Source organism: Ammospiza caudacuta, chromosome 5 (genome assembly GCF_027887145.1).
Source record: "Ammospiza caudacuta isolate bAmmCau1 chromosome 5, bAmmCau1.pri, whole genome shotgun sequence".
Lineage (NCBI taxonomy): Eukaryota > Metazoa > Chordata > Aves > Passeriformes > Passerellidae > Ammospiza > Ammospiza caudacuta.
In genome coordinates, this window is record NC_080597.1 from 14,106,149 (window position 1) to 14,130,850 (window position 24,702).

Below are 24,702 nucleotides of genomic sequence, written 5' to 3' on the forward strand. Positions count from 1 at the left end.
AAAATGGCCAGATTTTGGTGGAACTGCTGAAATACCTGTTTCAAAGACACAGTAGTATAATTGGAAAAACTGGAGTGAACCTCTAGCCAGAAGCTACTAACTTGTACATCTCTTCTTCTCATTTCCATACTAGGATGCAAATAAAACTCAAAAATATATCAAGAAGGAGGGTGCACCAGAAGCCAGTCTTAAAGTTCAGGAAAATAGAAGCATAGTCCACAGCAACAGCTTGAGTTTTCAGCATGGCAAATACACACGAGACTCCAGCCTGATGCAAGCAGAGTGTCAGCTGAGTGATGGCAGCCTTAGCCCTGACAGGCCCTATGGGGAAACGTCCTTGTCTGTCCCACTGCACCCAACGAAGAGGCCAGCATCAAACCCACCCCCCATCAGCAACCAGGCAACAAAAGGTAATGCTGACTTGGCAAAGAGGGCTGGGGGAGGGAAGTAACAGACTGAATGCAAAAACTGAGTAAAGGATAGGATTAGACCTTGAGGGAAAATACCAAGTGAGCATGCTGTGGACACTCAGATTTTGGTACAGAATATGGGGTAGTGGAATTAAGAGAGATGTAACTAGTCTGAATCAGATTAGCTTAATGAAATGTTTAGAAACTCTTAACACTTCAGAAACAGTCTGATGAGCATACTATGTAGGTTTTTGGTTTCTAGTTTATATTCTGCAGTTTACTCAAGAATAACTTGAATAAAATTCAGGAAGCTCAGTTTAAGTTCTCGCCTACTACACCCACTGTGCTTCCTAGACTGGAAATATTTGTAAGTATTTGTAAATGTTAAAAGTCTTAACTGGTCCATATATATAAGCATTTAAGTAGCTTACTGGTATCAGAATGACCATTTGTGTCAGGCTTCATACAGAGCTGATAGCCATAATACACTCATTTTATTTATGATAAACAGTTCCTGGGTGTGTTCTTTCTAACTACTCTGGTTCCCTGCTTGTTTTACAAACTGATTCCAGTGAAAATTTGGCTTGCTTCAACTTGAAAGCTGGGTTTTCACCATTGTTGTACAATAATTAAAATTGGTCCTGAAATTGCTGACTGAAGTCCTTGCTTGGGTTTTTCAGGCAAACGTCCAAAGAAAGGAATGGCAACTGCTAAACAGCGCCTTGGGAAGATCCTGAAGCTGAACCGGAACGGCCATGCACGCTTCTTTGTTTAATGTAGCTGCTACCTGTACTACTGCTGTCTTTCCTACAGACCAGTATTGAGGGCAACAGAGCCTGGAGCTGCTGTTATTCCTCTGCTTGAAGCAGACTTGCATGTACCATAGAAAACACTGCCTGATGAACAAAAGAAAGAAAGAAAAAGAAAAAAAAAAAAAAAAAAAGGAAAAACAAAAAACCCACACAAAAAAACCCAACCCAATGCTGCATTTTCACTGTGCCACACCTGCTCAGCAATAACCATACGGGAACGGGGAAATCTTCAGAGAGACACGGACTGTGAGAAATAGTCTCTCATCAGGGCTTGAATATCATTTGTTGCTGGTAGTTTCTGACCTAAATTAATGAGGGGAAGATGATGAAGGTGGTTTATCAATAATTTATTTCTGATAGATTTTTCACAACTTTAAAATTCATTTAAGAAACTATTTATTTGGAAGACTTTTTCTGTGGGGGGGGGTTATTAATTTAGATTTAATAATGTGAAAGTTTTAAATTGTTTTGATAATGTGTGTTTGGTGCAGTGGAGAGCCACATTAATTGTGATTAGTCTGGACTCCTAAATTTGATATTCAGGTTATAGTCTTAAATAGGGGTGAGATGCATTATTAATTATTTTTTAAATTAAGGCATAAGGAATCTTATTATTTTTTCCTGCTTTTTGTAAGCTATTGGCTGGGCTTCTGTTGACTTGCAAGTTGCATATTCTCTGCCAGCTTGATTATTTTTTGACCTGTCCTTTTTAATATCAGATTTATTTATTTAATGGACTAGAAGAGACTCCTAAAGACAGAAGAATTTTCTTATGTTGGTCCAGTAGCTAACTTGTTTTAAAATACACCTCTTTCCTTCAAATCTGAGTTCATATTTTCCTCCTGATGATCTGTCTGTGATGATTTTCTTGTGTAAAAAGACTCCCTGAAATTGTATTTGTACTAGTTATTTAAGAGCTAGTACAAAGGAGGAAGACCCATTACATCTTTTGGAGGAACGAGTACATCAGTTAAGATAAAAGTTTCTTCATAACAGTTGCTCTCAAATAACTATAAGATACACATTGCAGTTAAAAGATTTGGCATTTTACTTAATGTAGCATGGAAGAAGCATTAAAATGTTATTGTATGTTAAATACATTTTACTGAGGAGTCATGAAAGCAGGAGAATGTGTGCTGCTTTCAAAGCTGGGCAAGACAGCAAATGGAAAGTCTTAACTGGTCCATATATATAAGCATTTAAGTAGCTTACTGGTATCAGAATGACCATTTGTGTCAGGCTTCACACAGAGCTGATAGCAAATGCCAATTCTGAATTATTGTAAATAATTTTGATTTAAAATTTGTATTTTTCTGTAATATAAAATTAAATATTTAACTTTTGAGGGTCGGGGATGAAGGCAGAAAGGGGAATACTTTTACTTGATTCTGGAAAAAGGGCATTTTGCAGGGTCCAGCCAAAATGTAAATGTCAATATGCTAATGACAACAATATTGTTGGTTGGGGTTTATGGTTTTTGTTTTTTGATTGGTAAGAGTAAAAATACTCCTGCATAGCTGTCCAAGTCATCAAATTGATTTTAATTTTCCACACCAATTTTTCCTTCCTCCATATCCTATACTGGAATAATTTTCTCTTGTGGTTTAAAAACAAAGTCAGTTTTATTTTCCGGAATATTTGTGCAGAGTTATTTTTGTTTAGGCTAGACTATGAGTTTAGGAATTTGTGGAAATAGTTCTGATGTCAGGTGTTCTTTATTGCTGCAGGGTCAGAACCAGTTAGCACTATGTTATCCTGTTTCTAAATGGAGAAGCATCAAAATGGAGTGCCACTGCAAAAAAAGTCAGGTAGCTTTCATAGCTTTACTTTGTCTGGAGATTGGAAATTATAGTTTAGGAGTGTTTTTTGCAGCCTTGCTTTTCTATTATGATGACTTAACTTCTTCTGTGACTTGTGTAGGTGAATTTTTAAACTATTTTTTTGTTTGCTAATTAATGTTTCACAAAACCAAGTTTTTAGTCTTTTCTTTTTTTTAATTTAACACAAGTTATCCACCTTTAGAATACTGGGAATCGAGGTAGTCAAGGATTTCTAAAAAGCAGAAGATAAGCTAAGTAGTATTCTACAGGTGCTGAAAATGACTATAAGGACTTGCTGTTCTCAGGTGCTATGTTTTCTAGATGGAAATAGTTAAAAGAGAATGTTTTAACTATCTTCTAATATGTTCTCACCAAAGTAAGTAAAAGAAATAAACTATGTTGTCAATATTAGTTAAAATTCTATACCCATATAAATTTTCTCTTCATTTAAACTTGAGCAAATGGGTTTAATGCCTGCCAGGCTTTGGAAACTGTTTCAGCTTTAGCATATTGAACCAAACTGCTTCCTTCCTGCTGGCTGTGCAATTTCTAATGATAGAAAATTCCAGTTTAGGGCAGCAATCAGATTCAGAGCAGAATAAAGAATGAATTCTCTCTCCTTAAAGACAGATTTTTGTCTAAAGTAAAAGTATGCCAGAATAGAATCTGGAGTAAGGAATTTTCAGATACAGAGTATGCTTTCTTGTACATGTGATTGGTTTATACAGAGTCTCTTTTCTGACCATCCATGCTATTTATCTGTATCTTACAGTTGAAATATAGATATGGCTGGACCCATATATATTATTTCTTCTTGGTTTTATCCTTTCTATTGCTCTAATTTTCTTTTTTTTTTTTCTGAGTGGCTCTCCACTGTCATGAATTTATGTCATAGTCTCTTCACAGGCTGTCAACAGGCAGAGGTTCATTCCCATTTTCTTCAAATATCCATGCTTCCAGCAGAAGTTAAATCTGATGTTCCAACTTAGAACAAGTAAATTCAAAAGAAATTGCCATGTTGAGCAGTATTTAAAAAAAAAAAAAAGCAAAAACAACAAACAAGAAAAAAGAAATCTCCTGGTAGCTGATGAAGAGGATGTGGTGACCTCACTTGTTTTGTGTACTTGTATGTAGAGATATATTTATTGTATTCTAGCTGAAATCACTTCTGCACCAGTCTTTCTGTAGATGGCCTGAACCTTGTGTTATTGTAGTGGAGAGAAAAAGCCCAATTTTTTTCTTTGCTGTCTCACTTGGGGTGGAAGAGGGAGGGAGTAGGGAACACTGGCTAGACAACAGCAAATGACACCTGCTATGGTAACTTTTTTCAAGGGTAATATTTTTTGAAAAGTCAGAGAACTTGCATTTGGCATAAAACTCAATTTTTAAAAAATTTTTGTTTGTAGGCAGAACAATAGGAAATGAAATATTGTAGGGGTTTTCCCACTCTCTTAAGTTCTCATGTTCCTACAATTGCAGAAAAAGAAACAAATATGAAAATGGAAAGACCACCTAGAAACTATATCCAAGATTCTTCCAGCAACTTTCCCTTTTCTTTTCCTATTATACTTGCTAATAAACCCTGGCTACAGGGTAGCCTTTGTTGACCTCTGAGGTAGATTACCTATGCAACCTATAATACTCTACATGAATTCATTCTTAAAGAGAATTTTGGAAGGGTTAGATGTTGAGAGTTAAAATTGTTGTTTTCTGATCACATGAGAGGCTTTGGGGTTTTGATTTTTTTTTTTTTAATTTTTGGTGGTTGAAGTTCTCGTGTTACCTTTGGTAGAGATGTAAGAGAGCACAGTGTCACAACCACTTTTTTGACACTTTGGCTTTGCTTAAGGCATAAGCTACCTTCACTCATGAGACCATAAAGTTGCAAGTGTTGAAAATTTTTGCAGGATTTCAAAGCCAGAGCTGGTGGGAATCTTGCCTACCCCCTTTTTGGTAGCTGTGGAGACTAAGCAGAACTAGAATGACCCAGTGGCTTGTGCCCTCTTCAGGCTCCACGTGCCCACCTGTCCCTTCACACTCCCACCACGACCCCCAAGCCTTGTGTCTTTCCAGAGTGTCAGTCACAGAATACTTCCAGACCATTAAAAGCTGTTTGTAGTTCTGGGGCTGAGTGAGCCCAGCACTACTCTTTGACAGAAGAAATACAAATGGAACCAAGGGCCTTACTGTTTATTGTTAAACAAGATGAAAAGCTGCAACATCCATTTTTCTAAAAAATAAACCCAACAAAAAACCACCCTGGTAACCCTCTTTGTGGGAGAGTATGAATGATAAGTCATGCAGTGGATGGGAAATGAAAGTAGCACTGATAAGGAGATGCATGTTCTTCATAGGCTGCATTTCTGTTTGGAAAAAAAAAAGACTTTTTCTACTTTTAATATAAATTAAGCCATAAGAGTTTCATGCTGTGGGAAGGGAATGAAAGGGATCACTTTAACAGATTATATTGATATGTATTGTCACTTCTGCTGGGAAATGTGTATTGCTGCCAATGCTTTGGTGAATCTTTTTTTTTAAAAAAAACAAACATGGAATTTGAAAAAAAAAAACCAAACAAAAAATGGGGCTAGTTCTTGGCTATATTTACTAATTTTGTAGTAATGTTTTGCTGGCCCATTTGTCTCTTCCTCCTTTTTCTACTCTCATAGTCTAATTTCTATCTTTCCTTCTTAATGTTTCTGAAAATGTTAGCTTGTCTGCTCAGTAGGGGTCGGTGTATGTGTGTCTTCCTTTTTACAGAAACGCACTACTGTGTTAAGTATTTGGCTGGGAAATGGGATGCTGCAGCTTTAAGAGCATTTTTTTCAATTCATAACAGTATTTCCCATCCTCTTTTGCCTGCAGGCAGGGAAAGTGTATGTACAGTATTTATTTTGTTTTGATTTTACTTTAAATTTGTAAGTTTCTATAAGTAGTTCACATTGATTATTCTAGGGGAGGACAAGTGGCTTTGTTTAAATTTGTATTTGATATTCATAGTTTCCACTTTCTGTACTTTAAAATACTGAAATTAAAAAATTGTATGCTTATGTTTTGATTTTAGCACTGGAAAGCGTTTAATTTCTTCAGACTTCTGCTCATTTACTTCAGTGTAAATACAGTAAAATGTACAGAGTATCATCAGGAGAAAAAATGCTTTTCTAGGTCCAGTCTCTGTGCCCTTTGCTTGTTATATTTTAAAGAAGAAATTTGGTGGAGAAATGTGAGGGAATATTCTCATACCATTTTTAAAAAAAATTTTTCAAAGTGCAAATTTCATTTCAATCCAAGTATATTATATGGCAACTTAAATGCATTTTGTGAAGATGTGTATATTCTTTTTGAATCGTAATATAAAAAGGAGGTGGAAGTGTTTGTGATTCATCATATTATTGGATCTAGATTTGTAAGAAGGGTGTCAAATGGTATTTTTGTATTCTTGCTCTTCGTTTCTGTTCAGGTTTGTCTCATGCTACTGATGGCTGACTCAGCTCTTGATTTATTGGTTGGTTTGTTTTTTTCTTTTTCCTTGAAGTGTGTGCAGTTTCTGCAAGAAGAGCTTTCTCTTTCACACTTACATGTGCTTAGCCACACTTGCTTTTGTCCTGGAGGACTTCCCTGCTGCTTTTCCCTCCAGGCATCATCACCTGGTTTGCAGCTTGGTGTGCAGCCTTGTCCTGTGCCCCACTGAGCTGCTGCAGTGCCCTGCTGAGGGTCAGTCAGCCTGAGATAAATGATGCACCAGGGGCACTGGAACAATCAGATGGCAAAAGGGTTTGAGATCAGCATCCTGCTCAGGTTTGCTGCTTACCCTGGCTTCTGGTTTACAGAGAATTTCTGGGTGACTAGGAGTAATGACTAGGAGATCTGACTTGTGCCAGGTGCTTTACAGAAAAGAACAAGAATGCTGGCCTCATCAAACCATGTACTGCCTAAAGGGACAGCTGAAAACCCATGGCAAACTGGGAAGCTGTTTGGCCTAAAGTTTAAAACATGATAGTGTTCCAGATCTGGTGAGCAGAAACTTCGATGCCGTTTCAAAAACAAATTTCATTTGGGTGGAGGGAGAAATAGAGTCAAGTACAGGGGTTGATGATACAATATTTATACTTCAGATATCTGTTCCCACTGTATTTTGACATGCCTTTACATCTTTTCAATTGATGTGTTAAAACTGATTTTAAATTTGGTTAGCCCAAGATTTGCCAAAGATCTGAAAGAACTGTTTGTCTGTCAGAGCAACTGCATATTTTGGAAAGGTCTTAATCACTGTGATTGAATAGCAATGCTACAGCCTATGCATTTCCATCAAATACTCATCTGGATCTGTCACACTCAGCTCGCTGCTCAGACCAATGTTTTGGTCTTCAAGTGATAGACTTAAGAGAGCTCCTTAGTGGGCCACGAATACAAGTTCCATGCCTGTATAAAAACCTAAACAAGCAACTTTACTATTTGGCCTTTTGTTTTTTGCCAGCTACAATTAAAAGATTTTTTTTTCCTGTCTCAGCTATTTTAGTGGATGACAGGATAATACACTGGAAAACATGAAATATCTCAAGTGCTGCTTTAAATGCTGCTGGACAGCCTTCAGTATTTTCATTAAAAGTCAGTTTCTGGTCTCCTGCTTTTCTCTTTGCAGAGAATGGAGAAATAATTACTTGGATTGTTCTTTCCTGAGGGACATAAGGGTTTTAAAGATTTCAAGGCTACCAAATCCAGCAAAAGAATTGAATTTCTAAAGTCAGGGAATGAACAAGATACCCATCTTGGTATCTGAAGACTGAAATACTGATTTTGGTCTTTAATCAATAGTATTCTGCTGTGTTTGAGGTAAAGTACCCACTGGTAAAGTGCCTACAGACTGGCTTTCCATTTCTGTACATTTAGTGAAGTTCAGCTCTCTCCAGAGGGTTTGTCCTGACCTGCTTAAGCTGTGAAGCTTTTGTGGTGTTGGCTCATCAGGTAACATCTTCAACCAAACCTTTTCTGGTTAATTTTGTTTAGGAGGACCTTTGGATTCATGATGGAAACACGACTAATAGCATGAATATGGTAAAGTCAATCATGCTGAGTGTTAGTTTCTGTAGAAACTTAGTTTTTTCTTTGTATAGAAGTGTTTGTCCTGGGAGCCCTTGAAATTACACTTTTAGTGCCGGTAAGTAATGTCAGCTGTCTCAAGCCAAAAGTTAATGAGGACTGAAACTGTAAAACCAGAATGTTATTGTAACTCCTGATACAACCAGGATTGTTGAACTCCTTGGTTTCTACAATGGTAGTGACTGAAATTTTTATCTGCAGAAAAAACAGCTGGTGATCAAGACAGTGAATAAAATCTGTCATTGCCAGAGCTTGTAGTATTCCACCTAACATCTGGCTAATAGCACAGTTTGCTCTGTCTAGACTAAGGTCTGATTTTTCAAAAGCCAATTATATTCAGTCTTTAGAATAACTACTGCAATTTTTCAAAGAATTGTGTTTGGCTTAATAGATCTATTTATCTGTACTGCTTCTGCTGTATTTGCTTTGGTCTTGGAAAAAATACTCTACTTTGGAACTTTTAAGTCAACTAAAAAAAACACCAGTATACAAACAGTCTGCTTGCTTGTGATGCTTTGCCCCAAAGTTTATTCCTTGTAAGAAATTTTGCTGCAATGAATGTGAGTAAAGTTCCCATCCATACTTGGAGAATGTGATATCTGTCTGGAAGAAACATTTGCCCACGAATCATACACTTTGGTGGTAAGTCATAAAGATACAAGTTGGCTTTTTTTTCTGGTTAAGCTAAAAGCCAACAAAACTCTAGAAACTGCTACTCTGGTCTCCTCAAATAGGCTGTGGGCTGTGGAAATTTTGGCTTAATTTGGCAGCAGTTTCAGCCAAGTATTAATATGAAGATATTAAATCTTGTGCTTAATTCTTGAGTTGATTTATAGTTACAAAGGGTTTTTTACTTTTTACAAAAGGTGTTTGAATTGCTTTGTCGCAGTTCTGATCCAGTAGAAATTTTCCTGTGCTCAAACAGCTCCTGTAGAAAGAGTTTTAAATTCCATCATGATGTGGTTGCTGAACAGAGCTGTTCCCATGTGTTAAAGCATGGCACCTCTTAAAGGAGAGCATTCAAAGTGTATTTCCCATGCCAGCTGTCCTTAAAGTAATGTCAGAACTTGTTGTTCAGATGAAGTTCTTCCTTGAGTGGGACCATTTTGCTTCCCAGTCTGTTTGTATTCAGCCCAGGTCTGTTGGGAGTGGGGAGAAGAAAACTCTGTGGGCTGTGCAGTGCACTGCTGTGAATTGGGGTGATTGCATTGCAGACACTGCTGGACAGCTGTGCCTGGCATTAAGCACCACAAGTGGTGCTGACCTGTAGTCTTGGGAGAGACACCAAGCATTAAATGAGACATGGCATGTGAAGGGTGCCTCATTCTCCAGCTTTTGCAGCAGATCAGAAAAGAGGAATTTGTGAGATGCTTTGGGAAAACTCAAAACCACTGTGTAACAAACCTCTTCTGGTGCTACAGGAAGTTATTTTAGACACTGGTTCTGTTAATTCTCTTCACTATTAAGAGGATTTCACTTTAAGAAGTTCAGTTTATACAGAACATGAAAGATACTTTGTGTAATACATCCCAGCTCCCTTGTGAATGAGGTCTGTAAGCAGAAGTGATTTGTGTTGGAACAACTGAAGTATTTGGAGAGTGGGAATTCCAGTGCAGCACTCACTGTTGTGATGTAAGACATTTCCTTCATACAAACCTTATGTACTCACAATACAGGGCCACTGCTATGCCCTGATAGCTTATAGACTGTTTTCAGTAATGCTGGCATTAATTTTCTGTTGCCACTAATATCAGTTTTGAACAGTATAAAATATTAGCTACCAAACTCTCAAACTCTAGTCATATTAGCTATAATTAAAGGAATGTCTTCACTAATCCTTTTATTACACATTTCAGTAGACACCAAAATAGTCCTGTCAATACCTTAAAATACTTAAATTCTTTTCCCCTTGGTTGGGACATTCAGTCATTTTTGTATTTTTTCTTTCATTTTGCACTGATGCAAGCTCTCACTATATTTTGCAGTTCATGGCTTGAAGAAAAAGCTGAGTTACTATTCTGTGCTGCACTGTTGTGGTTCACGGAAAAGGACTTAGAGATTGGGAACAACACAAAAAAGAAATCATTGATCTGTTAAACATTCTGTGGAGCCCATACCTCCAGTCATGAAGCAAATGAGCACAGGTATAACTTGATATCTTAAAGGTGTCATGTTGACTCATCAGATCAAAATGTACATAGTGGTAGAGAATAGAAAGGAAACCATATATATAAAATTAAGTATTTTTTTATTACTTGTATACAGGAATACTAGATTTTTCACTCTCACCTGCATGGAGGAGTTGAACTAAACAGGCTTAATCCTGAAAGATTAGGTTGATAGAAATCACTGCAAGTAGCAGGGCTGTAATAGGGTTGGTTTCTAGCTAGAAGCTCCACTGGCTTGGTTTTTTAGGGAAGAATTTATTTGATTTGTACACCATGTCTACCCTTTACTTCTAACCAGTTCTTATACTGAACATGCATATGATAACTCTGATGACATTAGTATTAATGCCTCAGCTGATACAGTGGTGTATCTTTCAGTATGTCCCTGTTCCTCTGAGGGTTTTCAGGTGATGCTGTGGTTTGTTCTTTTGAGATCCTTGGTCAAGATTTAGGATGATTCAGAACTCCCAGTGCTCTTCTGGAAAAAAGTGATTTGCTTTGTCCTAGCCTGCTGTGGGAAGGAGTCAAGATGACCTTCTGTGGTGCCTGGGAGTTGCTTTCTCCTATGCAGGAATTCTTTGAAGGTGAAGACTTTGGATTGTGCTGCTGAATCAAAACTTTTGTTTTGCTAATGTGATGAGGACCACTGGGGTGTAATAGTGAGGGAAGGGGTCAGAGGAATTGCAGGTCAGCAGAGTATTCCAATCCTGCCAGCCCCTGTGTGCATGGCATGGAAAGGGTGGGACCCTGAAACATCCCTGCCTCCCCCTGCCCGGGGTGGGCAGCTGAGAGGATGGGGAAGGGCTTCTGGTGCTCCTTCCCCTCAGTGGCCTCCTCTTGTCCTTGGCATGGATGTCAGGATTGCAGAGGTTAAGCACATTCCTGTGATAAACATGACAAAAACTAACCTGGAGTTACCCAAGCTGTACCTGGAATGGTGGGAGCTTTCTTATAAATGCAACCCCTGAGGTCAGCTTGGGTTTGGAGCTTTTTGAAGTGTTACTGAAGTCTTACTTTTCCAAACCAAAGTGACTTATGCTACTGTCATAATATGAAGTGAACCTCTCAATTTTGCAATTTTGGAAAAGTTATTTCTAAACTATTGCCATTTTGGTTTGTTTCATCCTTCCTTTGTTACCTTGAAACTGAGTGGAATGTGACTTTGTCTGGTGTTCCAGTCACAGAATAGTGGAGCAGCTTTGCCTGGAAAGTCCTGTTAGTGGCCCTGAATCATCATTTCTGCCACTGCAGTAACAGGATGGAAGGAGGTTGAACAGATATTTTGCTTTCGTAAAAAAACTTCTAAACTAAGCATCTCTTGGAGACTTGTTTAAAAACTCTGGATCCCTCTGGTTGAATTTCTTAATTAGCTGCCAAAAAGATTGGGCTATAATGAGTCCAGACTCTGGTTGGCTTTGCAAAGGATCTGAACTGGAGGATATTTACTGGCTCTATTTTTTTTAATATATCTTTAATTTCTCATGGCTTGACTTGTATACTGTTGCAACCAAGTTTGATACAAGTTAAACATGAAAAATCTGATAAATTTTAAATGGCTTAGTTCTATATATTTTTTAATTTTTGTAGCTGGAAGCTAAATAATCTCAATGAGCATTTTATAGATCTATATTGATTTTTACTTCTTCTCCAGTTAATTTTTTTGGTTATGCTTTGCAGTATTTACGCAGTGAAGTACTGATTCCTTCTCACTGATGTGATTCTCATATGTATACCAAGACATCTCTGGCCTTCTCTTCTACATTTTTCAAATTCCCCAAATCTTTGGGGATGTTTCTGAGTGCAACTCTTGCTAGCTGATTTTCTTGTCTCCTCAAATGCTATTGATATTTGGAAGTGCTAATTAATGACACAGTGTGAGCCCAAAGGTTGGCATACCTGTGAACAGCTAGTACAACTCAACAGCCCAAAGAACTTTCAAATCAACACCATCAAATCATCATCAATAACATCAATACATAGGAAATTTTAAAAGTGTAACAGTAAAATTTAGAAAAAAAGGATTTTTTTCTCTTTTGGAGATGTTATGGCAAGGACTTTTAGACCACTTTCAGACATAGAACCTGCATCATTTTTATTTTGCAAGGTATCTTAGAGCTGTGCAGAAGGAAAGATGCATATTTGTGTCCATGTGAATGCAGCACATTTAATCCATGCTTTTCCCACAAGTAGGGGTTGATTTGTGAGGTAAATGCAGTTGGACAGAGGACCAGGCTGTCCCTCTGAGCCATGGTGTAGTCCACTTCTCTCGCTCTTTGGCAGAACCTGAGCAAAATCTAGGTTTTGGAAGTCCATGGTTTGCACCTCAGGTATGGAATAAGGGACAGTGATCATGTAGAAGCAGCAAGGGAAAAAAGAAAAGGAAGGGATGCTGAAGATTGTGGGGGGAAATGAACCCTCTGATGTTACTTAGGTCAGCTGTTGAACAATTCTCTGCCAAGTCATCAGAAGGATGTGCTGGACAAAACATTTCTAAAGGGAGCTTTTCTAGTGCAAGATGCTGCATTTAATTGCTCTGATGTGAGACATCTTGGGTGTGTACAGAAAATGGGCAGGATTAACAACAGTTTCTGTTGGCACACCCTGAGGAAACTGCCTGATGCCTCCCTCTGAAATCTCCCTGTTGTTTTTTGATGGCAAGGCTCTGAGCCTTTAAAGGCAGATGTGGTGCCAAGGTTACGTTTCTACTACCTGGCTGGTAGAGTGTGTATAATAAATAAATATAAATAAATTTATACATGTATTCACATATTCATATATTTACATATCTTTATAAAGAAACCAGAAGGTGTTCTGCAGTGCTATAATGTCATATTCTCATGGCCAGCCGCAAAGGGAGTGGAAACCATTGCTAAGTGACAGTCTTTGCAAAAACTCTTATTTTGTTTTCTTTCCTTTCCTCCCTCTTGTTTCACTAGGGTGTCACTGCTTGTCCTTTGTCATGTGTCCTTTCTGGGATGGCAGCTGTTGGATGCTGGATCATTGTGCAGTGCCTAACAAAGAGATTCAGATACCACCTTGGACAAGGATTAGTTATAATTCAACTGTCTGTAATATTTTTACCCATGCTGTTTGATTAGGATAGAATTCCCCATTCTATCTGTTCCATTCCAACCCCAGAAGATGGTAGGGATAACTCCTTCCCCTTTCCCTCTTGTTGTCCTGCAGACTCAGCATGGAGAGTGCTCCAACAGCCATAAATGTTTAGGAAGGATGTATTTCCTTGGCTGTGGGTCATGCAAGACTGGAAAGCGCACAGCAAATGAAATCAATTCTTCTGCTTGGAACAAAATGTGAAACTTGTGACTTTTATGAAAATTCCCCAAATACGAGGGGTAAGGATGTGTTCATTCCCTTTAGCCACATGTGCAAGCAGTGAGGAATGAAAGCCTTACATCACTCCCAGAATACGTGGCTCATTTTGCATTTCCACTTTGTGTTTCTTGAGCATACAAGAGTCGCAGAAATCTGTATTTTTATCCTTGAGCTCCTAGCACAGGGAAGTTAATGCGGCATTCCTGACCGCCAGGAGGAGCTCAGACACAGCCTGCAGCCTCCGAGCCTGCCAGGATTCCTCCAGAGAGGGAGCTTGAATGGGAGCAGTGCAGGGGCAGCCACCCCTTGATGCTGTCAGTGCTGCCATTTGACCTAGGAATGCACAAAATAAAACTACACCTGGAAAGGTAAAACCAGCCAAACCCGAGGGCAGTGGGACAATGCCATGGGCAGATGCTGAGAAGTAAGAGAATGTGATTATCCATCATGCTGTGAATGGCTTTGTTTATACAGAGAATCCTAGCCTCAAACAAAACTTCCAAAATCTGTCTTTTCCCCCTTGGTAAAAAAAAAAGGCAAGGTGGCATAAACACCAGCTGGCAGCCAGAAGAGGGGAGTGTTCCCATGGTACAGTGCTTTTTAAAGTTTTAGTAAAGCTCTTTATAGGCCAGTCAGTAATGCCACTCTCTTCACCAATGTGAATGTTCCCAGTTATCCAGGGCAGCAGAACAAATTTGTAAGTTAAAGCCTGGAAGTTTTTATTGTGGAAATGATGCCTGATTTCTCAGAGCACAGAGCTTCACCTTGCAGCTGCTGATTTTCCTCTTCTATGACAAAACAGGACAGAGCCACCAGCATGGAAATTGATGAAGAAATTATTTTAACAATTTTCTGCAAAACTGCAGGATGAATGAGAAGAACCCACTGTCTGTCACATCTGTTCTGCTCTCTATTTTTGTACTTGTTTTAAAATCTAGTATTCAACATTGCCTCAAGACTAATCCATTCCCTTTTCACTGAGGCAAGACACTGATGTCTGTAACCCAGTGACTGTGGGTACCTTTCTTCTTGCTGAAAGAAATCAGTACTGAACAGAGTCTTTTTTATCATGGCTGAGCTCTTATCAGCCCATCTCCCTTTATATTGCTTCCTTCCCCAGCCATTGTGGAAACAGACATCCTGCCTAAGGCCCCGAAATCCGCAATCTGCTGCTGCTTCTGTGGAGCCTCTGGAATTTTGCCAGCAGCCCCTTGGGGTGGTCCCAGATGTGATTGCTTTTTCTGTGCTACCCTGAAAATATCCGGTGGAAACAAAAGACAGCGACAGCTTTGCAGGCCAGCACTTCCTCTGCTCTCAGGGATGTACAGTGGGAGATGTTAGGCACGAGGTACCCCAGAGAAATCATGACTGAAATGGCAGGGTCACAGTCAAAGGGATATTCCTACAATAGAATAAAGCCAATCTTTTTATTGCATTTCTCAGCTGGTCCTCAAGTTTACCTCCTGTTCCCTTGAACTTAGGAGATGTGTATGGGATGTATTTCCCACAGCGTTCTTCTGCAGGGAAAATGCAAATTCCTTGCACCTATGTTGTGTGTGAAAGGAGATTAGGTTTTAATACTGCTCTCCTTCAGTGGGGGGAGGGAAAGGGAAGCAAACAATTCTATTTTTATTTCAAAGTAACTTGAGCTTAAAATAGCCACTGCCCTAAAATAACACCAAAATGTTTTGTTGTTTTTTTTTTTTTTTTTTTTTTATTCAATAGCTTTTCTGGGGACAAGGCTGTGGGAGAGAGGAGGGAAGTGAAAAAACCAACTTGTGACAGTTTTTGTGTTTTGGATAAGTGGCGGGGGTTGTGCTATTCTGGTAGGCTTGGAGTTTTCAGCAGTCCTGTCTATCAGAAATCCAGCATTGTAGTGCTGGCTGTTGCTGTCAGTGGTTGAAGATACCCATGTGAAGGCAGAGCAAATGCCTCTTCCTGCTGGGTTTCCCTGTGTAATGTGTTACAGCCTTTTATTTTTCACTTGGTTCTTTGATCTTCCCTGCAGCTTTCCTGCTCCAGGTTGCCTGACAGAGTTCCCCATGCCTGCTTCACTCCTCAGGTGTTTGTGCATGCTGTAAAACTTTTAGAAGGATTTTAGAACCATCATCAGTTTTTAGGCATTCACTCCTTGAGGAAGCACAGGTGAGAATCCAATGCCATCTTCACTGTGGGTTTATGGTTGTTGGTTAAAGTAAGTGTTGAGTGTCACAGGAAAGAAAGAAAAAGTCCAAGTATCTCTTTGTTGGGATCCATCTTGCAATCTATCTGTCACTAAAATGAAAAGATTGGAGGGAATTCAAAAGAAGTGAAGAAATAAAATATGGTTCACAGTGAAAGCTACACATGTCGTGTCTCACCAGTTCTAGAAAGCCATGTGTTGTTCAGCTGGGCTGAGGCATTGTTACCCCTGAAGGCACTTTATTGCTACTTTAAACTATGGAAAACCTCTGCTCTGCAACTTGTTTTCCACACTGAAATACTTGGAGAAAGTTGATGTTGCACTTGTCCCTTGGATTTTGCAGTGTCTTTTGGAAGAATGTTTATGTAGACCCTGAAATTACTGCAGTTTTTCAGGACTGCAATTTACTGTGTTATTCTCCCTCATGTCTCCTCAACTAAACCCAGCTAGCTTTCTGAGATGCAGCTCTGGCTGTCCTTGGGGCCATGTGGGAAGGTTCTCATGCTGGGGATGTAAGGGCTGTCCAGTATGGCCTTCAGGTTTATTTCCAGAAACAGAAGTGTATCTCTGTGGCATCTGCTCTGTTAAACATTGACTTTCTATCAACAGTGTTAGAGGTAAGGAATCTCCCTGGAAAAAAATCAGCTCATGGGGATTTGCATTGCTTTTCTATGACTGGAACACAACTTTTTAAGTTAATTTTTTAATATTTTTTTTTTTAAGTTGGGACAGAGAGGTGTTTTGAAGCATCTTTTCATACAAGGCAGGAGCATCAAAAAACCAAAGCACAGGGGTTGGTACTCAGTCCTTTGCAAGCAAGGCTGATAAAGCAGAGCACCTTAGTGACTGAAAGTCTGAGATGCATTTTAAATAATGCCTGACTATTTGTTGTTACTTTTCAGAAAATGCCCTGACCTTGCTTGCTTACAGATGGGTTTTTCTTAACACTGGGTGCAGTGCCAGCTCCAGCCAGAAACACAGCACCCTCTGTGAGCCAACAGCCTGAAATAAAGGGCCAGAGGTGGTTGTGAAGTGTCAGGGAGCTTGAGCCCAAAGCATGATGAAAACTTGTACATGAGAGGAAGATGCAAGAGCTAAATCTGATGGTCCATGGAAAACTGGTGATAGCACATAATGGATGTGCAGCCAGGGAGGAGGGAAGTTCATTTGTGCATTTGCAGGCACGCAATGCCAGTCTATAATTGTTGCATGTGGCACAGTCTTGGCCCTTTGCATCAGAAGGGGCTCTGTAAAATGCTGTGAGGTGAGCTCTGTGCCTGTCCCTCTGCTGTGGTGTCAGCTGACTGCTAGTCAGGGAGGGCCCATGCCAGCTGATGGGAAGGTGAATTTCCAAGGGCTGATGCACCACTTGATACCCATTTATTCCAGAGTATTCTGCCAAGGCTTCCATGAGGATGTGTGGGGGAGAGCTCTTGCCCCATCTCATACATGTGTGTCACCCAAACCACAGCAAAGGAGAGACATGGAAGCAATGCAGTGCTGAAGACACCAAAATAAGCTGATTGCAGAGCAGGGACCTCTGCTCTGTTGCCCCCCTGCGTCCCCAGCCTGACTATGAGAGTTGGCTGTAGCTATTTCATTTCCAGGAAAGAGGCTGATGCTATTGACCCTGAGCATTATTTGCCTAATGAAATACAGGGAACTGAGGGGTGGGGCTCGATGTGAGCATCTGCAGCTTGCTGGTTTTCCTCCCTCTCCTTCCCTGGAAGTGTTTTGCAAGAATGCCTCAGCACTGCCAGAACACTGATGGCTGGTAGAGACATCCCTGCTCCAGGGGTGTCCTATCCTGGAATGCTCTGCACTGCTGCCTGCAGCCCTTGCAGATGCAAACCACGTGGCTGGAGCTGTCCTGCACGATGAGGAGCCACGGTGTTAGAACTGCCAGGACCTTGCAGCAGGACAGTGTTTTGCCAGATGCCCCAAGCCCTCAATGGTTCTAGAGAGCCCCTCGTGTCTGGGCCCTGCCTGTGACACTGAGCCTGGCTGTTGCCTTGTACCCGTGGCCCAGGCAGAGCAGGGAGTTGGCTGTGAGAGCAGACTGGCCTCAGCCTGTGCTGCTGGACCAGCTGGGCTCTACCAGGGCTGCTCATTCCAGCAGCTTTGCCACTGAAAGCAGAGGGGGAGGCAGGTCATGTATCAAGCTGACTTCTGGATAGTGTGGCATCTTTGTTTGCTAGAAAGCCCAAATGGATTTGCAGATTCCAAAGAAAATGCCATCTGCCTCATTACTGAGCTGCATTCTGTTCCAACTCTACCCCCCATTTATATTCCCCAACAGGGATTTATTGTTCCTTTCAATCTGATGTTTTAATCTCCAATTCCCATGTTGGTTCCCTTTCCAGAGCTGCTGCTCTCACTTGTGTCTCCCCTGCCTTTGCCTTTGGAGTGAGACACTTGCTTCCCTCAGAAGCAGCTTTACCTGCCCACTCCCGCTGTCTACCAAAGGAGAGGAGCTGCTCTGGAAACACAGCAAATGAAAATACAGCCACAAAGTTGCACTGCCTTTCCTACCGTGTTCCTGTGAGTCAGGTATTAAACACCTGAGCTGGCATGCACAGGCTCTGGGCTTTTCAGGAGACACCAAAACCTGGCTGGGGGCTGGCATTGTATCTGCACTTGCCCCAAGTCCTTTGTAAGCCAACCCTGTCCAAAGAGAAGTAAGGAAGGAGAATGTGCACATAGGCATTGCTGTGGCATGCACAGAGCTTGGCCAAAGTCTGTGCTGCATTCATACTCAACTACTCCTTGCTCCTGAAGGCCTACAGGAAAGCAGGAAGAAAAGTGGCCCTGGCTGCTTGCTTTGCAGAGATGAACAGTTGGTGGCAGCTGAAAATGAGGCTTTTAGTAACAAGGTTGTCTTTCCCTGCAGGTGGAAGCTGTCTGGGAGGAAGGACTAAGGCATTCTGCATTTGAGGAGCTTCCAGAAAAGCCTGACAATTACATATTTCAGAACATGTACCCTTAGATGAATAACCAAAATATTTAAGGGTAAGTCAGCCAGTGATGTGGCACAGCAGGGACAGAGCGTTTGCACTCGAGTCCCAAATCCACACCCCTCCTCTGTGTCCCAATGTCTACGGCGTGTGCTGTACAACAAGTCCCTTCTGTCCCAGAAAGGGCTGTGTTTCCTGTGGTTTGTCCTGTGGTGCCTATTTCTCAGCCTTTCCTGCTGAGAGGATGCGAGAGGATGCCATGGCTGGAGTGGGCGGGTGGCAGCGGCAGGATCGGCCCTGCTGGCTCGTGCCAGACCCTGTGCAGCTGCAGGGCTCAGTGCCAGGGGCTCTGCCTGTGCTGCAGAAAGCCTGGCTCAGAGCTCAGCAGCAGAACCCTCAAGCTGTCTCCAAGGCCTCCTAGAAAAACCATCTCACTGCCGGATGTACTTGCTGGCTCGTTCCGTCTCATGGATAAACATCTTCCATTCTCTCCCCATGGCATGGGCACAGGGCACCCCCAAAGCTTCACCTCGAGGATCCCGGGCTCCTCACTGCTTCAGGGTGTGATCAAAGTGCAAGGGTTTCTGTTTTCTTTCCTTCCTTACCCTAGAGGTCTTTACCTAAAACTTGCTGAAACCTGTGGAAAGACTTGTTGGCTTCTCCATGGACTGAAATTATGGTTTGCTTCTCCATCAGCTTCCTGTCTGTGGCATTCTGCTGGTGCCTTTCTAGGTTACATTTCTCAGGATAAAACAAAGAGTGTAGAGGAGGAAGGGGAAAAAAACCCCAAGAAACATTTTCCATCATTTTTCCTTCACCTAAAAGAGCACCAGGTGGCTGGGGAGGGATGAGAGAGTTACAGGGATTGCCAGGACTTAGTGATTTGGTATCCTCTGTACCTGCTGCTGAGCAGCCACCTGTTAAATAGAAACAGTTGGATGCATGTGGAATAATCTCTTAATACTGCTCCTACTGTCTTGTCTCCAGTGATATGCAGGATATGTTGCATCTTCTTTCTGGATATACTTTGTGAGAGTACAGCAGGAGGCTAGATGTGTTTTGCATGTGAGTACAGTTGCATAATGCATGACCCATTGACCTGGGGCTTGGATCTGGGCTGTTGGAGCTGGAATGGTAACACTTCCCACCAAACTGGTACTCGGATGCCTGTTGGGGGCATCCAAAGAGACACTGGGAGAGGAGAGGGTGATTGACAACCTTGGCCACGTTGGTGAGTCCAGGGAGCAACACTGACCATGACCTACCTCTTTGTTTGTCCCTGAATCTCTCCAGACCCCAGCACCAAAGGGCCAGGTCAGCAGTTATCTGAGGCTGCAGTGGGATGGAAAATGGCTGGCAGGGACTGGCAGTTCCTGGTAGTGGTGGTGGAGTCTGGGGATGCTCAGCATCTTCTGATTGAAAGCAAACACTCTTGGTGGCCCAGAGGTCCAATTCTGAACAGGACTGAGGAGTATTCCTGACATCTGTTTAACTCATCCCAGCTGATTATGTTTCAGTCCCAAGCTTTGACGAGTGCAGAAGCCCAAACTGTGGCCAGTTTGTGCTCCCAAACACCCATCTTTGTGTGGCAGTAGAGGCCCACATGGCTCACTATCACTGTGACAGGGAACAAGGGCTTGGCCCCAGCTGTGTAGTTGCTCCCCTTGGAAGTTTTTCCATTTCTGGAAGGAGAGTCTCAGCTGGTGCAGCCTGTGCTGGTCCCAGTGACGTGTGGAGGCTGTTACGTGCTTACATCAATCACAGCATGCTAGTTTATTTTCTTTCTCCTTGGATGTTTTGTAATACCTTCTCAATTCAAGGGCTAATACTTTTCATAATTGCATTTCAGCAGCTGCATCAATCTGGAATTTGTACAGATGTCCTGAATTTTGCAATGTTCTCACTTGCATGAGGCACCTCTCCCAAAGCACTGATGCCACAGAGGGGGTGTCCCATGAGGCAAGCAGCACTGCTGAGAGTGCTTTAGCCCTGCCAGAGCAGTGACCTTCCTCAGGTAATGGTCTCCTTGTCCTGACTACCTGGGAAGCTGTAGGTGCCCTGAGCAGTCCTCTTGTTCTCCTTGTCTCACATGGCAAGTCAGCTGGGGACAGAAACAAGCAGAGGTTTGAAGCAGATGGAGCCAGGTGGAGATGCCAGGAGCTAGAGACACACTGGCTGGTATTGTTTCAAGGCATCCAGGAGAGGAGCTGAATTCAGATTTTCCATATTCAGGGTGGTGACTCCTTGGCACTGGCCACAGTGACCCCAGATCCAAGGGCCTCACAGGGTGACAGCCGAGTCCTGTGAGGGAAAGTCCTGCCTTCCTCTCCATGTGCATTCTGCATCTGTGCTGAGCTACAAGGGAAAGAAAGCACGTGGTATTTCTTCCTTTGTGCAGCCTGCAGTGGAGCCTTGCTGGGCTGCCCTGGCTCAGTGCTATGTGCAAAGGAAATCTCCTCCTGAGACATCCCACAGGGCTCAGATTTGCCTCTGAAGCAGGAGATGGAGTGACCTCTGTTTCAACATGAACAATCCTGGTGTAGTTCCTGCCCCTCCACTGATGCAGGTCTTTATTAGAGCTGACTGGGTCCATAACCTCTGCTGGCTGCAGGCTCTCCCTGCTGCTGGTGCTGTGTGAAGTGCTGTTTGTACTTCCTTCCATTCATGCTGACCTTACCTGCCAGGAATGATGCAATCAGCCAACAAGATCTAGGGAGGTTCAAAGTCCAGGATGGAAAAAGGAGAGGGAGGGGGGGAAAAAAGCACCAAAAATAGAGTTTCCAAGGCTGAAGTTTATTTCAGTCCCCTGGCTCAGGGGACATCAGAGGCAAGCTGGAGCCTCTAGACTGGGGGGGAACATCCATTTGGTGCCTTTCATTTCCTGCAGCTCTCTGTACTTAAGCAATCACAATTGCAGCTGTGTTGAGTCCACAGGCTTCAGGGAAACCCAAAGAGAAGTGAACCTCTGGGGGCTGGTGGAGCCCTGGCTGCTGGAGAGGGAGGGCTGGCAAGGACCATAAGCAAAGGCTGCCATGAGCTGATCTCTGAGGAGAGCTCCTGGAGGCCTCTGGAGGGACATGGCTGTGGGGAACAGCCACAAGCAGTGCTTGGGATATTCTGAGTGGCCTTTGGGAGAAGCTTCTCCACAGGATGGTGGTGCAGCACTGGAACAGGTTACCAAGAGAGGTCAGGGACTCTGGAGGGGGTTTAAGCCTTGATAGACCAAGCAAGGGATGATCTGAGCAAGTGTTGGCAACAATCCTGCTTCTTATGGGGGACAGGGCCAGAGGCACCCAGAGATCCTTCCCAGCAGATACCTCCATGACTGTCCTTACATTAAAATTGAATAAACATGCCCTTGTGTTGACTTAACCTCCCCAGTGAGCATGTTGATCTGGTTTTGTTGACATGCTTGTTCCTAGAATCCGATTCTCACTAAATACAAGTGAAAATGGGGGTTGGCCTGTGTGTTACCTGAAAAAAATAGGAGTTAGGTGTTTGATTAGTTTCTGGTGCCATCCCTGTGGCTCTGGGGAGCTGGCAGGGGCTGCACTGCCTGAGATGATATGGCGCCATGTTATATAAAAAGACACATGCTGTCTTTACAAGTCACTGCTCCCTGTTAGCCAGGACAGACCAGGACGTGTTCCTGTGCTGTCCTATGGGGGGTGAGGTTGGGGTCAGAGAAAACCCTTCTTGTTCCCCTTCCTTCCATCAGGGGCCTGGAAAATGGTAAGGAATTAATCTGAAATGTTGTGTAGTAAAATATAAATCCCCATTGCCTGCAAATTGCTGGATAAGAGCCAAAAAGGCCTAACAAGAAAACATGTTCCTTCCAGCATAATTGTATATTTGGCTTATATTTTATTAAATGAGTAACAGCTGAGCAGAAAGGCCAAAAGGAGAGACTCCCCCCACCCTGGGCTATGTTCAAGGCAGAGGTTGGGCTGTGTGTGGGTCAGGTGCCAGAGTGGGTGATTTAGCATAAAACACTGAGGTTTAACTGTGGATTAGACTGTGTAGCAACCAGAGTTAGTGACAAATGCAGGTGCAAAGGGTTGTTGTTTTTTAATGTTTAAATTTCATTTTGAATTCCTTGAAGGTGGAAAGAGAAGGAGCAAACTCAGGCTCTGAGGTTGAGTCTGAGGGGAACTGGAGGCCTGAGGTGATAAATCATCAGCACTGCAGTGAGGTTGAGGGGAAAACTAATGTAATATATGAACCAATACAGAAAGAGGAATTTTATTACTTCAGTCAGCTCTCAAAGGATTCCATTCCAGATGGTTAAAGCAGGGTAGATCAGGAACCCCTATTGGTGGGGCCCACCATCTGACAACAGCAAAAGCAGCGGAGGGTTTCTTCTGACTCCAGCAGGAGTTTCACCAGGAGAGACCTGTAGCAGGATAAGATTGCTGGTATTAGTGAGAAATTACCTCTTGGTAAGGAAAGCTGGTGATGAGCGTGACCATTTTGGCATTTTCCCCCATCCAGGAAATGTGTCTTGTTCTTGCAGAATGTTTATGGAGAGGCTTAGGGATCAGTGTGCAGCTCCAGAGCACTGCCTGGCTCTGGATGATGGTGTCATTGGCCTATTGCTGATGGGAATGCTGGCCTTGATGAAGAGCCCACCACAGCAGCCCTGTGGATGAGTAGCAGCTCCCATGAAGCAGCCTGAGTCTCTCAAACTTGTTTTTTCCTAAGTCGCCAAGCAGTGGCTGGGAAGCAGTGTCCTTTATAGCCCTCAAAGGCCTGGTTCATGGAGGAATTTCCCCTGCAGGAGCAGAGCTGTTGAGCATTGGCACTGCCCAATCTCAGATCAAAGGCAGACAAACCCCAGACCTCAACACTGATGCAGTGCCACAAACCATTGGAATGAGGAGGGATATTTCTCTCTGGATTTTTTTTTTTTTAATTTAAAGTGCATGAGAAGAATTCTCATTTGGGGAAAGTTTGGCTGTACTTTGCTACAACATTAGACTTCTCTGTTGGGTGTCTTCTGCTAGAAACGTTTAAATTTATTTTTGTTTGTGTTCTGTCTTACGCAGCTAAGAAAACAGTTTTGAATAGGACAAATTGTCTTGTTCCAGGGAGGAGGTCTGATCTAGAGAGTGAAAACAGCTTGCTACTTGGAGGACTGTCCACAAAAGAACAAAGCTCTGAGGACACTTCCCTGCACTGTGCCCCACTAGAGATAATGTAGAGCCAAGATGTTGGCCTCAGGAAACATAACTATGTGAGACAGTCTCTTGTTAAGTGTTTTGTTTCTTTCTTTTCCTAGGATTCATGTGCTCCAGTGCCTGGTACTCTGGGTGTTATTGCTCCTTTGTATCTGATGGGCTGGGAGGAAAGTGCCTTGGTTATTCTCAGCTCCTGCTTGCAAGAAAGAGGAATCATGTTAGTTCATCTTACAGGGATGCTGGTGCACCTTCCTGACAGTCTTTAATAGCTGGTGCTGTGGAAATAGACTGGGGTCTTCTTTAACCAGGTGTGCATGTCTCCAGATTTGTGTTTTGCATGTCACTGGCAACATGTGAGGAAGAAATACTCATGAAAGGGCCAATGCTCCTGCACAACAACATTAATGGCAAATCAATTCTGGATACACAGAAGTACAAGTTCCTTGTGGCAGCTGAATGGAGAGTTATGGATGCATAGAAAAGTGAGATGATGGTGTATGATCCATGCATCCTGGAAATCAGTCAGCACTATGGTTACAAAACATCTCCATTTGTCTGCTTTGGCAGACTGGTCATAATGAAGAATTTTAAACTTGGTGCAGAATATAAATCCTGGTAGCAAGGAACTCTCAAGCCAACAGGAATTTAGCTGCTTGAAAATCTTGGTCTTGGTTTAGTCCAATTTTTAGCCAAAGTGTGGATTCCACACTTTTAAGTTCTCAATTAAAAGGTCATCCTCGTATCAT

At 42.3% G+C, this 24,702-nt stretch overlaps 1 protein-coding gene across 7 annotated transcripts in view; it reads left to right on the forward strand.

The window, feature by feature from the left end:
* Nucleotides 1-24,286, forward strand: part of KDM7A (lysine demethylase 7A) — a 79,792-nt gene extending 55,506 nt beyond the window's left edge. For 3 of the 7 annotated variants that reach the window (XM_058806139.1, XM_058806138.1, XM_058806140.1), the window contains 2 exons: nt 134-410; nt 1,091-6,490. In XM_058806139.1, the coding sequence (XP_058662122.1) occupies nt 134-410; nt 1,091-1,185 (372 nt within the window). In that variant the 3' untranslated portion in view covers nt 1,186-6,490. Of the gene's footprint in view, nt 1-133; nt 411-1,090; nt 6,491-15,651; nt 15,789-18,715; nt 18,835-24,057 lie in introns of those variants that run through there. The other 4 variants (XR_009274811.1, XR_009274814.1, XR_009274812.1 and 1 more) reach the window with 4 other exon arrangements.
* Nucleotides 24,287-24,702: the final 416 nt, after the last annotated feature.